We start from the raw sequence: 17,316 nt of genomic DNA, 5'->3' as shown, positions 1-17,316 counted from the left end.
TGGTGTGGCGATATGGGGAAAAGAAAAAGAATTTGGTTGTCATTTTAGTTTAATGTTTCCTTTCTGTTTTGGTGTTAAAATGCTGCTAAGGGCACCAATATTATTTTTCGATTTCCTAAAGTTATCCTCGGTGCTGGTGTGCTGCACTGTAATCTTCTCTTGCACTCCTTTTAATACTTAAGAGAGGTAAATTTTACATTTAGACACTATTTAATTTAACGGTAATGTATTGAATTAAGAATCCATTTTAACTGCATAGATTATAATTTATTAAAATTAAAAAATATGTAAGGCAGCATCGATATTTAAGTAAGTATGTACAAGATCGTTTTATGTTATGAATTAAGTGCAACCGCCGGTCCGCCGTGCATATAGTTGCATTACTGGCAATCTCAATTTTTTGATGTTTTTTCAACGAAATATTCATGTTATTGTAGTTTACTATTTCATACGATCAAGTCTTATTTAAAATCAGGTTTTAAATAAATCAATTTGGATCTGTTTTCTCTTCAATGGATAAACACAGCATTATGAAATTATCTATCTTATTCTACACGAACAGTATAACGAGACATGAATTTATCTCTCAGACTTTTATGAGATTTTTAAGCTAATATTGCATGCCAGTATTGATTAATAAATTTAAGTATAATGGTTAATGTTCCCGGTGTTTTATTTGTAGCTCGCTCCTTCATTCTCCTCGGCTGACCGGTACGTTTGACGTTTTTGCACGCATGTTAAATGTATAGGTTGTTACTCCTCCGTACCGACGAGCAATCGCCTCTTGTATGGTCTTCAAATACGGATAATTTCTGCAGATCTTGAGGTCACAGTTATACCAGTTGTTAAAGAGTCTAGAGCTCGGTAAGCTCCGAGGTAAGCGACGGGAGTCAGCGCGAGGCAATGCCGCGTAACATCCCGCGGAGGAAGGTTTTCCTTCAATGTCACCGCGCGCCGGCGGCGGCGGTGCAGCGTGGAAATGCTCAAACAAAACCCTACGCCCGCGCCGCGCGGCCGCCTCGTGTGCCGTCCTTGTTTACAAACACCGCGAAACTACTATGTCGTGACATAACTTACTTAGTCTACTAGTTGGATAGTTATCGTGCTTTATCGTTATGGCGGTGTGTGACAAGTGGGTCGCGCTCAAGATAGTGGAGTTTGTGAGTATTCCCATGTCTATAAGTGCAGCTACGGAGTTGAAGATTCGCGTTGAGTTCGATGAAGCGTGAAATTACTCTATTGTCAAGTCTTCTGACATGTTGACCGTACCTTATGCAACCAAGGCTAAAGATAAATAAACCCACAAAAAAATTTAAAACTATGGTTCGAAGCACAAGTTCTCAACAATAATAATGTCAATAATCGTTGTAGGTCAAACTTACTTCTGCTGCAGACAGTTCAAAGTCGGCATCAAAAGTAGTAAAATTGATCTGCATACGGTATGGCTCTATTGAATGAAAGTAAAAGCGTGTGAAGATTCCATAGCTTTTTCTGATTCTGACCGTATACATGAACTCTATTGTTATAATAATAAAGTATAAGATCGTGATATTTTGTGACGTTTACTAACTTTGCCCTTGGCTGTATAAAAGCTTATATATGATGTTCATATCTAACTTTCTCAGCTTTTATTTATTACGTTTGGGCGTTACATTTAACTCAACTTAATGTAGTAGTTATCTGTGTTTTCTGCGGGAGAACAGTACAGAATAATATTATGTAATTGTATTGTGCACAGAATATGTGCCCAGACATATCGGAACCAGAACACTCCTCAATGTAAAGTCCCCTCATCATCATCAGTCATTTAGGGCCGGTTCCACTAACCACAATTAACAGACTGATCAACGTCAAGCAGCAGAGAACTATGAAACTTTCCATACAATAAAATTTACCGAACGCTAAAACGGTGACAGACGGTTTGATGCAACCGACCCTTAGAGCAGCAGTTTGATTAGTTGTTTTTTAGCAACTTTGCTTTTCCGATGTATCTGATAAGTGATAGCTACTACTAATATGATAAGGTGCTTGTTATGTGGATTTTTAACCTGTACTTTAAGTTTGCATAAAGAACAGCTCACAATTATTAGCATTAACATTAAGTTTGCAATTAGTTTTTAATTACGCTTAATGCTGACTTACAATGCCCCATAAATATAACATTACTAACCCAAAGCTCCATTGTGCAATCTACCTGTGCGTCACCTGTATAGGCTCTTCGTTTTATTACAAGTATTACAATACTAGGCCTAACAATTATTAATTTAGTAGTCACGTACTTGCATTCTTACTAAGATAATGAGTAATGACCAGAGTCAGCGAACACACATTGGATAAAAATATGGGCGACCTTCTTACGACACTGTTAGCAATCACGTTCGAATAGGTCGTACAAGCGTTTCGAAACTATTTGTAATGCAATTAATCTCCGACGGGTTATTGGAAAAGTATATTAATTGAGTAGCCTATTTGGGGAGATATATAAATAGCTATTACGTTTGTTTTGATTTTGTTATCGTTTATATGACGGCAGTTAGTCCAGTTACAATAGTTTTACGTTAGGCCTACGATCAAGATTACAGTAAGTATGGTGTTCAAATATGCAAATGTCATGGCTCATGGGCGTTACCGGCCCTTGATCAAAGTTAATGCGTAATAGTAGCTACCAATATCATCTTATGATCACAGACACTAAGAATGAGAATTTTTATGGGTCGGCAATGCGCATGTGACACTGAAGTTGCATGCGTTAATAGGCTACGGTAAGCGTTTACTTTAAGATATCACCACAAAGTAGCCCCAACGTTATCGCTATGCCACAAGCGTATTGAGCGCTGTCCTCTTCCGAAATGCAAAACTAAATTTGCCAGACGTAATATCAATTATAGCGCCCCCTTAATGTATAATAAAATAAAAATAGAACTTAAAACTATAAAAACATTATGTAATCATGCTTTTAAAAAGACAATTTGGACATGGTTGTGTAATTTGAATTATGATGAGACTGAGAAACTATTAAGCCAGGGATTATTTGGGTGTTAGGATTAGTACACACGCACGCGCACACATACACACTCACACTTAACACACACACACGCGCACACACACACACACACACACACACGCACACACTCACACACACACACACACACAAATGCATGCAAGTTTTTGAATAGCCTTTCCCGCTATATTGTTATTGTTGGTACCTAAACTAGATATTATATAAAAAAGTTTATTTGTCCCTACTTTCTATGTTACAATTTAAGTCAAATTGTTCTTCAAAATTCTAGCTGATTATGTAATACGGGCAACCACTGGGGCTGCAACACAGTGTAAACTAACGCAGTCTCCAGGGCTCCAACTTCATATAAATCATGTATGTGTTTTTGATCAATAAAGACTTATTTATTATTATTATTTATTACTTTGAAATTGTATCAGTATTTCTTCTTGGTGTGAGACATTAGTATCTCATCAACATCGCTCGGTTAGTTGATCTGCCTAATTTTGGTCCCTAAGGGTGGGTGGTATTTCACTTGTGTCCAATGTGCATTGCATCTCACTCTCTCATTAAGCAAAATGTGAGACGCAAATACACATTGAACCAAGATATAGGACAGATGGAATGTCATCCTAAAGTCCTTAAGTAGATCCATATCTACAGAAGACGATCAAAAACTTTTACGTATGAATAACGGCGTTAACCTGCAGGTAGGTATTCTAAAAATGTAGACGAGTTGTCGCGTTTAACCAGTTATTATTTTATTTATTTTGGTAGAGTCGGCAACAGACACTACAAATTACAATTAATATACGCAGTGTTAAATAAATAAAAATATGTCTAATATTTATATTATAAACATTGAGTGCCAACATCTGCTGACTGTAGCAAAGGTATTTTGTTTACCATTAATACACGTGCGCCGTCTTGTTTGGCTGTAAGGTAAATCGTCGTATGTGTTCATATTAACCAGCAATCATAAGCTGCTGTCGAGGCTGTGAAACACAGAGATACACAGGTGATCTGATAGATATCTTATTACGGATGACTCGTCGCAGTCCTTGTCGATTGACATAATCTAACCGGTAAGGCAAGTGCGCTAGCGTACTAGTAATTATAGGAATCAGTGCGCTTAAGTTTTCCCACAGCACAGCCGCGCCCTTTAAGTATTATTGTCATTACTTATTATTATTTTTTTTTTTTAAATAAAAAAGGAAACTTGATTTATTGATAGATAAATCCACAGACATTTTCGGTAGGTAACGCCAGGGACGTGAAAAGTGTCGGTCTAATAGTCGATTCGCCCAGAATAACTACATATTATTGTAGAATAATTACTTATTATTGTAGCTAAGTATAAGTTTTAGCACTATATTGACAATATTAGACAGAATTACTCGTAATTACGGGTGTTATCAAGTTTACCATCAGTCTGTGGCTGTGGCATCCGAAACTAATTTAAGTGCGGTATTGTATTAACTTAAAAGGATTCGTAAATTGCGCTTTTATAATTTTATCCAGACATTTTTAATGTAGAGTCATGTTTACGTATTATTATTTTATTATTGTGGTGTTGTGGGCCTTTGAGTGTCGCATCGACCAGCATTGATCTATTGTGACGGCCCTTTAAAGTTCATTACTAATGCCCGTTGCATCCAGAAAGTTCCAGATTCTTTGGGCCGTAATGTTCTGTACCTCATACGGTTGCACTACGTGTCGCCCTAGGTAGGTACTTCTTTTTGACATTAGTGGTCCACAAGAGCAGAGAATGTGCATTGCAGTCTCCTCTGACTCCTGACAGAACCTGCATGTCGCATCTTGTTTCTTCCCAATTTGAAACATATGTTTATTCAACTTACAGCAGTTAAATACAAAAGTTATACTTTAGCAGTTCTGCTGTTGAACCCTTTGATTAGAGCTTTCGAGTGTTCTTGTCCTTTAACGAACTTCCACCACTCGGTTGCTCTCGTTTTTTCTAACTTGCTGAGCAGAGAATATGCATCCCGTTTTGTGATTCCACAGAGCGGTTCTGGGCCGACCAGGGGTGTGTCTGCGCCCTTTCTAGCAAGTTCGTCCGCTTCTTCGTTTCCGTTAATGTCGGAGTGCCCTGGTACCCATCTAAGTGTGACCTTGTTGGAGTTAGCCAGTGCATTTAGGTTTGTTTTACAGTTCTGGACTAGTTTTGAGTTTGACTCAAGGGATTCTAGTGCCAGCAGAGCAGCCTGGCTGTCTGAGTTGATGTAGATATGCTGGTGTCTTAGGTTTCTATCCAGGTTAATCTCCGCACATTTGTTGATGGCGAAGACTTCTGCCTGGAAGATTGAGGCCTGTGTGCCCATGCTGACGCTAGCTCTGAGCTTAGGTCTCTCACCATAGATCCCACATCCTACATCATTGCCTTTTTTGGAACCATCTGTATACCAAACGTGGCTTCCCTCTTCGACGTACATTTGGTTGTTGATCCATTTGTCTCTAGGAGGTATTTCTACTGTGTACAGTTTGGTGAGATGACATTCGGTGTGCGTGTCATCAGTGGGCATGCTAAGGGTTCTATTTGCAAAGACCCAGGCCTTTAGATTGGCTAATGCCTGAGAGCGCCATTTTGGCCTGTTTAGCGTGCATATTCTGTAGACGCACTGCTTGGCCTCCTTTTGCACCTGCAGGTGGAGTGGTATGATGTCTAGCAGTGCATCTAGGGCCGCTCCCGGTGTCGAGGAGAAGGCGCCTGTTGCTGTTAAACAAGCCGTGCGTTGCAGGCTGTTTAGAGTGTCTATTGCTGTCTTTTGGTTGGTTTTGTTACACCAGACTGCGGAGGCGTAGATGACAATTGGCCTCACTACCGCTGTGTATAACCACATAGCAATTTTGGGTCTTAAGCCCCATCTTGCTCCTGCCATTCGACAGCATGACCACATGGCCATTTTCGCTTTTTGCATAGTGTTTCTCAGGTGAGGGTTCCAAGTTAACTTTTGGTCAAAAGTGACCCCTAGATACTTGACCTCTTCCGAGAACGGTATTATTTGTCCATTAAGTCTTGGTTTTATTAGTTTATCGAATCATGTTTACGTAACTATGTAGAGGCAGTTGCCCGGCTGATCTTACATACATACATACATATAATCGCGCCTATTTCCCGGAGGGGTAGGCAGAGACCACGGATTTCCACTTGCTACGACCTTATGCTGTATAAAACGACTTTAAAATTTGAGGCTGACCGTACTTACTATAAATAAGTAGGTATGTAGATTAAATTAAATGCAGGGTCTGATTTAGTTAAGGCCTCTAGAAACATTGACTTTCAAGGGCCAGGCACTTGCGTGCGCACAGTTTGTCAATGAAACTATAGAGGTGTTACCGTGTTAGGTATGTCCACGTCCAGTGAACGGAGTCTTATTCAAAATTACATACTGACTGTTGTATTTAAATAGTGTTTAGTACTGAATTATATTGAAGCAAATTAAGATGATCTGGTACAAATGCAACAAATCGTTATCAAACGGGACAATCTGAATACAAACTCAATAAACTAGATATTGTTGATTTGCTATCTCAAGATATGGGATCGAGTCAATGCCAGATGTTACTAATGTTACTTGTATAACCGAGTAAGTAGGTGTACCTACGTAGGAATTTCGCGTCTCCTCGACCCGTATATTCTCTGGTAGCTCGGCACGCGTATGCAGGCGTGTCTCACTCCGCGATTACGTCGCTTTGCTAAAAAAAAAGTACATCCGTTCGACACCAATTTTGGGGTTTGCCATAAGCCGCGCGTGGCGCTGTCGCCACCTAGCGGCCAGATCTGTCCTGATCGTAACAGACGCGTTTTGTTAGAGAGTGAGTCTTCTGTACCTAGTACTATTATTTATTCTGTGGCGTAAGTGAGATTGTTTGTCAGCGATTAGTAGTTGACTGATACTTACAACTCGTAATTTTATATTGTGTAGGTAGTCGGTATATAGTCAGTATCACATACTCGTAGTGACAGCCGAAGTGGCCAAATATACCTATATCGTAACACACCATTGTTACCATATGCCATAGAAAATTAGAAATAATAAGGATATACATGTTCCGATATTTGGCCGTCACCGTTTATTTGATGCTGACTTCAAGTAGAAACAGGCAGGCGTGGCTCACTCCGCGATATCGTCGCTTTGCTACAGGTACCTAAAAGTGCATCCGTTCGACCCCAATTTTGGGGTTTGTCATAAGCCGCGCGTGGCGCTGTCGCCACCTAGCGGCCATATGTGTGCTGATCGTGACAGACGCGTTTTGTTAGAGAGTGAGTCTTCTGTACCTAGTACTATTATTTATTCTGTGAAACAGGTAGGTATGCAGGGCACATAAGGTTAGATGGTAGTAAAGTTAGGACGTATTTAACTAATACTAAGTAGGCAGAAATCTAACGTATTTTTTTTGGGATAGGTTGCCGAGCAGACATCGGACGGTCTAACACGAGTTGCTTTCTCGCGCGCGACTCCATACATCAAACGTGACTTGAAGTATGGACTCGCGCGCGACAACGCAATTCATGCTAGACCATTTGTACTGTTATTCACATACATGTAATAAGCTCGCTCTCCATAAACAAGATATTGGTCTGATATAAAATATTAAATAACCTAAACCTGGACCTTGAAAACCCGATTGCAGCGCCATCTACGTCAAGCTTTCCGTGTCTGATTTTTATGCGAGTCTATTAGAATATTCCGCACACGTACCACGCATATGCGACAAGATGCATTAACTGTCTGTACGTACTCGTAAGTGCGTCTTCAATGCCGCTCCCACGGTGGACGACGAAGGACTCGCGGATAGGTTCGTGATTGCTGGACCATTGTCACAGGGTTTTAGGTCAAAACTAACGACGCCACCTAAACCGATGTGAAGTAGCCATAATGCTTCTGGCTTTCGTATTTTTTTTGTTTGTTGTCGTAGGTAGTTTGCCGGGCATCACTTAGATTTGTCTTACTAACTGTTTTAAATTACCGTCCTTAAATTATCTGCGAAAACCTCTAACGAACTCGGTAGATAACGTTGGCATTGGTTCCAAGGGCGGATCCAGCTTTATGGTCTGGTGTCACAAGGTCATATTATAGTTATTTTTCGCATATTCTGAATTAATTTTCAACATATCTGAGCTAGGGAAAAATCAGCAGGAAGTAAAATCCAAGGATCCATTTGTATATTACGCGCACGTCTCGCGCCTCGCGCAAGATGCAAGTCTTCGTCTTCAATGCTACTCCCACGGTGGACGATAGTCGACGAAGGACTGCTGAGCTATTATGTAGGGCTTTAGGTCAACGCATTGACGGTGACGCTCAAGTGTCCATAAAGTAATGCGTAATGACGTAGGTTCAGCTGTTTGCTGAATAAGGATTTGGACATTGTTCGCAATGTACTCGTATCGAAAACATTGTAGGCACATTCTTTAAGATAGTTTTCTAACTGTTTTGTTTGAATTTAGTACATATACCTACACAAATTGCTAAACAATTTAAATCAAAGATATGAAAAAAAGAACTGCGGTTCAGCTTCGCAAGCTATTTTGATAAAGCTTGTATATGTTACTCCCACAACTGAGACGAATCTAATGACAACACATACATTGTAATCTTTCAAACTGTGTAGGCTGATTTAGATCGTGCTAAAGAATGAAACAAACATACAGTCATATAGTAGTCATATGTATATTATACATGCGTTCGAAAAGCAACCCTCCTTCGGTAGTCGTGTAAAAGAAACGAGTAGGTACCAGTAGTGGCACAAGAGCTATTAGCGGTAGTCTTATATTTAAGTAGAAACTTTTCTAGAACTGGCTGGTTGTGAAGTAAGGAACCAAAATTTTGGGACAAGCATCACTTCAATAAGGAAGTAGGTACTAATAGTCGACAATTATTTGCGGCACACTAAAACTTGTATACAAACCTTGCTGACCGTACACTTCACCTTAGATACCCATTACCTTTTAATTAAGCGCTTCAAGATATACCTAACGCGATCATCGAAACTTAAGTTCAATAAAAACATTAACATTCCATTCGAATATATAAGCTTTTCTTACATAAGATAGGTTAAGTACGTTCTTTTTATCCATCTAACATGGGTGTGGGTTGTCAGTTTCTAAACTTGTTTAACGCTATTGGTGATGGTATGCCGAACGGTAAGCGTCGTATCGTTGCGTCATAGGTTTCGACACAGCATGTGGATTCCGAATTGACACCGTGTTTAGCATATCAGCCGGCCTAGCCAAGGTTACAATCGCTATCGCTTCGACATCGAAAAGCATTATGTCTCTCTATCACTCTTCCATATTAGCGCGACAGTGACAGTTGCGTTTCGATCGCTACGGAGCGTAAGCGATTGGCATCTTGACTACGCGGCCAGTTGATTTTCTTTTGGAAACGAAGCAGTGTAGCGTGAAACAGTGTTAAAACAACCTATTACATGGCTTTGAGCAAATACTATTAGAGACAACTAAATAATACAGACTGTCCATCTGTAATATCTGTATACGAAGCGATCGTAGTTTTGTAAATCTTACATGGCGAGCCTCTATGACCTCCGCCTTATAGGTGCCATAAGGCCAACTAGTAGATAGTTTGAGATCGTTAAAATAGATGAGCGGGAGTTCAAATTACAACTATGACGACGGACGAAACCCTATGTGGTGTCTGCATTATTCACTTGTCTCTGATACTAAGTGTTTAAAGTAGGTCTGTACCTCTGCACTTGAGCAAAAGTAACGCCTACTTGCGCTCCTACTCGCTGCTTTAGGAGCAAGGACATTTTAGCATCTGTTAAAATAAAATGGGTCCCTTTTCTATGCGTATGAGTAGGTACCTACCTATTAGGACACATGCTATGCATGTAAACAGTAGGTTAATAGCAATGTCTGAGAAGCTGGTGGTCGTGGGTTCGAATCCCGATATCCTTTTACCTGTGATATTTATAGTAGGTATTAACAAGACGAAGAAAATCCACAAAGTTCAAATTCTTATTTAACGCAAGTTTGCAAAAAAAAAAAACATAACTTTGATACGTGGGGTTATATAAGAAAATTCTTTCTGGGCCCAGTTTTATAAAGTTACAAGTTACAAGTTTACAGGCGTTTACTGGCAACACTTGCTCCGTTTTTTACAATTTGCGTTTTATAAAAGTACTGTGTTACAATTTTACAGGTTACAGGTACAAGTGCCTGTAGCTCAACAAAGTATGCATGCCCTGCATACTTTTCCATGCACTGACCTTATCAGTTTTTGTTAATGTATCTGAAATATATAGTAAAATAGGAAATAAAGTGACAATATGTTTGATATTGATTTTATTGACGATTCGTTTTATTTTATCTACTAGGAAATGGAAAGGGATTATTGCCGATATTTGTCGTTGATTTATTAGCATTCGTCTCTTTATTTAAGTATAGTGCATTCACATTATGGTAAAGTGTACTATTCATAATTTTCGATACACACCGTATTTATCTTTGAGCCGCTACCGAAACGATACATTGTAATGTAAGAATGTGAAAGAGTACTTATTTACATGTTATTTACTTATTACGTAAATATTTCATTAAATCTAACTTAATCTGAATCTGAAAACGGCCCAAAAAGTATATCCTTGGCATGGAACGCCGCTCTCTACCACTCGATTTTTCCTTCATTTCTGGCCATTTTTCCAGTAATTAATATTTTACAGCAAACAAAAACACATAATTTAGTAGAGAACCGAGTATCTATGACACACGTTTTTTTTTAAATAGTGATGTCCTTCATACAGTGCCGGATTTACCACTAGGCTGAGTAGGCTGAAGCCTAGGGCGGCAGATTTTAGGGGGCGGCAAATTTGGGTCAAAAAATATTTTATGTGCTGCACACCCGACCAGAATTTATATGTAAAATTTAAATAACAAGCATGATTTGTTGATTTTACCGCCCTCTGTCATGTCAAGACCCTTTATAATATTGAGACAGACAGACGGCCGGACGGACAACAAAGTGATCGGGTTCCGATTTTTTCCTTTTGAAGTACGGAACCCTAAAAATTTACCTACCTACTATTTTCTCGAAAAAATTTCGCGCTCGCTACGCTCGCGTTTTTGTTTAAGTACCACCTCCATTATTTGTGCCCATCTGACCATCATCTGACTACATTGTACGTTTGGGATGATCGTCGATTCTTGTGTCTTCGTGGTATTGTGGATTCTAGTTTTTTTTTCCTTTTGAAGTACGGAACCCTATAAATGTACCTACCTACTATTTTCTCGAAAAAATTTCGCGCTCGCTACGCTCGCATTTTCATTTAACTAACTACATTTTTTGTGACCCATCTCACTACATTGTGAGTTTGGGATGGTCGTCGATTCTTGTCTTCGTAGTATTGAATCTCACTAAATTGTTCCGATCCCATGCCGAAACTCAGGATGGATAGAGGATATCAGATACAAGCTTTTCATGACTTTCCAGCACCACAGAATGAGAGACATTGGCACGGCCTGTGTAATACGTATCCCTACTACTGTCATTTGCAATCTGCATAGCAATGATTATCATTGATAAGCAGCAATGATAAGCACAGAACCTAGTGGAACGCCAGCGGTAATGTTCACACTATCGGAGCAGCTTTCATCTACTATACGGCTCATTTGCGCCTACCGGATAAAAAGCTAGCGATCCATTTGTATAGCATACTTCCTCGAGCAGACTCGATGCCAGACCCGACCGAACTCCTTACCTATATCCAGCCTGACTGCCAATGCCTCACCTTGATTCTCAATGGCCAAAACCCAGCGGTACCCACCGGTCACCGATCAGATCAGGCAAAATAACGAGATCGCATCGTGATTGAGTGACAAAAACGGCCCATATACACGGTGTAACATGAGGAAACCGAATAATTTTAACCACGCATTTCTGAGGTCAAAAGAAGGAAAAAATTTCATATGAGTTTAGGTCAATTTCGCCAAAAAAAAAAATTTTTTTTTTGTTTTTTAAATTTTTTGAATGTATTTGTACATAAAAAATAAATTTTATTGGTAAACTTGTTACTTAAAATTTATTTTAACATTTTTTTTCGTAAAAGCTTCTTTTTGCAAAGTGTTACTTGTCACTTATTGACATCTATCAATAAGGAATAGAATAGAATTTCTTTATGAATGTAGTCAGATATTTAGACTACGTCCCATAGCAGCAACATTTTGATGGTAATCAAAAAGGCATTTTACACTATGTAACAACAAAAACTTGTTTATTTTTAAATAAGTATTATCTCTGAAACAAGGCGTTTTTAAAAAAAGTTTATAGGACATGTTTGTCTCTAAATATGATCAGGAATACGCTGTTAAAATTATTCGGTTTACTCATGTTACACCGTGTACTTAAATCTGTATCTAGAATGTGACATTAGTGACGTCACCTTATATGCATTTTAATATGGCTATGGTATGTTGTACTATAAAATTAAACGCCTCTGAAAGAAAAGTACTTTAAAAACCTACAAGCGAGGCGGATAGGGGCGGCAAAATCGGCATAGCCTACGGGCGGCAAATGTCTAAATCCGGCACTGCCTTCATACCTGTAGATTTCACATGTAATCGAGATTGACCGTGGTTCTTTACAACTGTAATTATTTATGTGTATTTATAAAACACCTGTAGCCGTTCACAGTGCATTACAGGTGCCTGTAGCCTGTACTCTTGTAACCTGTAACTTGTAACTTTATAAAACTGGGCCCTGACCGTCTTTCTGTTAAGATTGCTACATCAATAAACTCTTAAGCTGGCGTTAAACAACCAACGTCTTACAGTTCCAAAGTCACTGATAAAATGTTACCCCATCCTCCATTCTACGATGGATAATATATATTTCAATTCCAATTATATTATAACTCAATGACAATGACAATTACCTAATTATACCTACAGATATTTTGCGTGGCGTGCCTGGTGTACAAGCGCGTGTCACAGGACGACGAGGTGCGGCTGTCCCTATTCCTTCAGAAGTATTCCAGGGAATGGTCTCTACTCACCTCCGTGACCTGGGACTCGGTCGGCGGGGCCTTCGCCGACGCCGTTTACGGTGGTAATACATACATTTTTTCTTTCTTTTGTCCTTTTAACGCAACCATCATATTAGGTAAAGGGCCCCTGTTTCGGCAGGTTAAGGCTCTTGAGAGTGAGTTGAGAGTTTGTGTATTTTTTTTAAATATTACTAAGCATATCAATACCTTGAAAGCTTTTGAATATGTTATATTCGTTCTTTGTTAATAATTTAATGTATAAACTGTAGGGTTTTAGTTGAAACTTTTTTTATATGAATTTTTTCGTGAACCTCTTATTTGGCTCCCATTTCGTGATACAAATTTAGGTCAGCTCCTAAATTCGTGAATTCGTGTCCCCTGTTTCGGCATAAAGTTTTCTTAGAGTAATTGGTGATAAATTGATAATTTGCTGATAATCATTTTGAATATTTAACGGTCTTACCTACTTACGAATAATTGTAAGGTCAAATTAAAAATAATAATAAAAAAAAATGTTAAATTGAGAGCTATTATAGCTTAAAGTTTTTTGTACTCGTCGACTTTAATGGTTGAATTAAGACTTAGGGAAACCATATGGGTACTTTAATACTTGATTAAAAGTCGAACTATTTAATTTAAATAAAAAATAGAAAAAATAAAATGAAAAAAAATTAAAAATAATTAAAAATAAAAATTATTTACAAAAAATAATTTACTATCTTATACGTTAAAAATAAACATACACAAAAATAAATCAAATTTCAATAATAAATAAAATTGTGCTAGTAGTTAATATGAGAATATACGTGGAACTTCCCTAAAAATGTTTAACTCGGGTCACATTCAAACTCGTTTTATGAGAATTCTAGTGAAAAAAACATATACCGAATTTCGCTCATACGAAACTTCATGAAATACATTAATTGTTTTCTAATTTATTTTTTTAATTATCTTTGTTGTTATATTTAAAAACAAGCATTCAAAATGTATCTAGAAAATCCTTGATTCGTTAGTGGCACGAAATAGGAGACACACGTAAGATAAAATGACCGCTATTTCGTGAGTCGATTTATTGCAATTTTAAGTTATTTCTATGCATATATTCAATCTTTTTTCTTATCAAATCAATTACTAAGGAACCCACAGAAACACTCCCAAAAACTTTTATTCGAATGGGTTTAGCTTTTCCTTCCTATAAGCTTAACAAGTGAGAGCGCGCACCTTACGCCTAAAAAAAGTGCACGCATACAACACAGCTATTCGCGGCCGTCTAACAGTTTCGACCGTCGTATTACTCTTAGTTTAATCACTAAAATATTGGTTATCACATTATTGAAGAGATTAAATAATACAGATTTTTTTCATATGTATAATTTGAATAAAAGATATTTGAATTCCTTATTATTTGCGCCAGAAAAAAAACTAACGAAATAACGTACTAACACGAACTTGGGGCCGTTTACCTTTGTACTATAATTACCTATTTGTGTTGGACTTGCTTGAAACATCAGCAGCAGGACACAATATGACGAAGAAAATTACATAAAATAACATAATGGCGCCTGTGCCTGCCTCGGCAACGTCGTTAACTATCATTAATCGCAATGACTTGTTAATGTCCAGTTCAGGCCTACAGCGCAATGGCCGTTAACGTAAAGAAAGCAGAGCTCGACCTTTGCAAAATACATGCTTTTTAGGTACCTGGGTGCTTAGCCAAAATGCCTATCGTTTATGCTCCTTAGCGAACGAAACGCACTATTTAATATGGTAGACAGTCACTGTCGCACTAATATGGAAGAGTGATAGCGAGACACAAAAAGCGTTTAGTTGTCGTAGCTCAAGCGATTGTCACAATGGCTAGGCACCCTGATGTATTAAGTAGGTAAATCGCTTAAGGCAGGAGATTAAATTGTTTGGAAAATTCCACATTATATTAATCATTTTTCTCGAAGCTACTCAAACATGTCTGACTACTATATTGACTTATCTGGTCATTAAAGATGACCTAGCGTTCTTGATGATATTAATAACTGTACGTCCGTAGTGACATCATCAAATAGTTGCAATTAGGTTGGTGAAACCCAAATTATACAAATTATCAAGTATCGTTTTGTTGTTTTTTAAGGTTACGTGATTATTACCTTCGGGTTGCTGATTGCGCGGATCTTTCAAGAGATTCCGAGAGGCAGGCGGATACTGGAGGGCTTCTTCCTTGGCTTTGGAATGCTGTTCTTCCTAGTTTTAGGTAAGAATTCGCAGTTTCTTTTGAAATACTATTTAATCCTTTTCCAGGCCGCACCAATCCACAAGGCTTTTTCGAAAAATCCAAATACCTATATCCCAATTTGGATTAATTTGATTTGAAGACTCATTTTATTTAAAGACAAGTCACATTTCCCGAAAGTGCTATCTAATTTGAACCTTAAACCGGAATACTAAAGTTGTAATTCTATTGGCGCGTATGTGGTGGATAAATTCATATGCCTGGAAAAGGGTTAAACATTTTTTTGCATAGGTAGACATCACCAGACAACGAAATTACTCCCATCCTACTTAAACCTGCATCCTACTAAAATTTAAGAATGCGCTCGCTTCTAGGTACCTAAACATTAAAATTCGTGCTCACATCGGATCTCTCATGATGTAAAAATTAGTTCTTGCAGACCATGATTTGACTTAAGCTGGATTTGTCTTGCAGGTGGTCTAGAGCTCGCATCTCTGGACGAAGTCCCCCACAAGCTGTACGTGAACGGCGCGGTCCTGGGCAGCCTGTCCCTCATCGTGGCCGCCCTCTTCCTCATCGACCTCCTGGCCCCGAGGGTCTACACCGCCACCCACCACTCGCAGACCGACCCCGTCTCTTCACCCAAGTCAGATAAGAAGGTATCCATACTTTCACAGCCGAAGAACAACGGAGTATCACAGCCAAATGGTAACGGAGTCATAAGTAATGGCAAACAGAATGGCCACATTACTACAGAGAAACCGAAGGATAAGAATAGACCAAAAGATCTAGATTTGACGCAAACCAAAATTGATAAAACTGACAGTCCTAGCTTATTTGACTCTCCCAGCCCCGGCTATACGAAGTTCGATGATAACATAGAGCCGCATCTAGAAAAGTCCAAATTCGGATCACTTCGCAGTGGCCTCGAAGCTGGAAACTATGTCCGGTTATCGGACCCCATGACAGAGCATGACAAACTCCACTACGAGCGTGAGCTCGCCAAATTCAACGAAAGATACTTTAAAGATTACCTGGACAATTTCGCTGGAACGTTACAATGTAAAGAGGGCTATCTTCCCGAGTTGCAATCGCCTAAATTCGCTAAAGTGCAAACTGGGCGATTAAGGAGCTTGTACGATGAAGTGTCACCGAATTACGAGAAGGCTCGACAGAAGTCCCCGACCAGAGCGAAGACGGTACCGAGCCCCACCATGCAACAGTTGGAAGACTACTTGAAAGGATCCAACAAGTCATCGAGAAGGTCGGAGACTCCTGCCTTGTTCCCCATGGAGCCTATAGAAGAGAGAGACAGGGAGGGTGTAGACCTGACGGACCGTGCGTCGGGGACGCCCACAGACCCTGGCTACGTGCAGTACACGGCCGGCAAGTGGCCGGACAAGCGAGAGATTCGCACGCCCCGACACAGCCCCAAGTAACCACCAAAGTATAACATAATGCTCTATTAGGACTAAGAAAAGAAGTTACCAAGTTGTTGACCAGATTTTGTAGCAAGGATTGGTTTGCTACTTCCGTAATGCTCGAGCCGCCTTTAATGTGTTTATTTTAATGCGCTCTTTTGTCCAGTGCCTTCTAATAAATCATGTGACGGGAACTCCGGTAAGAGACAAGCGTTCAGTATTATTGTGAACATTGACTGACATACAAATTCTATTGTTGTGTTTGGAGTGTGTGAAATAATTATAAATAGCCATTAATATGTAGATAAGCAGTAGGTAGGTACTAATAAATTTTGTATGACGATGGACGTAATAAACTAATTTTACACGGTTATTTGTTTTTATCGTGGGAACTTTGCAGTTTTTCCTCTAGAATTATTGTAGGCGTTAAAGACAAAATTAAACTTTAATCAAGATAAGTATACCAATTGTATGGACCTTTTAAGTTGCGGAAGTTCGTTGCTCCAGCTCTAAGTGGAAGATTAGAGTTAATTTCAAAATAATGAGGTTGGGACAAAGCATTCCACAAACGTCCGACAAACAGCGGACTGTGATTTGAGTCAACGCATTTGTCATGAGTTCTCGCGGCTACCGCTCGTGTAAAAACGGCA

At 39.0% G+C, this 17,316-nt stretch overlaps 1 protein-coding gene across 1 annotated transcript; it reads left to right on the top strand.

Moving 5' to 3' along the window:
- The first annotated feature begins 979 nt into the window (after nucleotides 1–979).
- On the top strand, nucleotides 980–17,039 carry LOC134667479 (uncharacterized). Its single transcript, XM_063524899.1, has 4 exons — nucleotides 980–1,160; nucleotides 12,927–13,083; nucleotides 15,147–15,266; nucleotides 15,720–17,039. Exons 1-4 carry the CDS (start codon nucleotides 1,116–1,118, stop codon nucleotides 16,682–16,684), a joined length of 1,287 nt encoding a protein of 428 aa, XP_063380969.1. The 5' UTR covers nucleotides 980–1,115; the 3' UTR covers nucleotides 16,685–17,039.
- The last annotated feature ends 277 nt before the right edge of the window (nucleotides 17,040–17,316 follow it).

The sequence above is a fragment of the Cydia fagiglandana genome, chromosome 9, assembly GCF_963556715.1.
Source record: "Cydia fagiglandana chromosome 9, ilCydFagi1.1, whole genome shotgun sequence".
Classification (NCBI taxonomy): Eukaryota; Metazoa; Arthropoda; class Insecta; order Lepidoptera; family Tortricidae; genus Cydia; species Cydia fagiglandana.
Note: the sequence above shows the minus strand (reverse complement) of the source record. Positions and strands in the feature narration are given on the sequence as shown.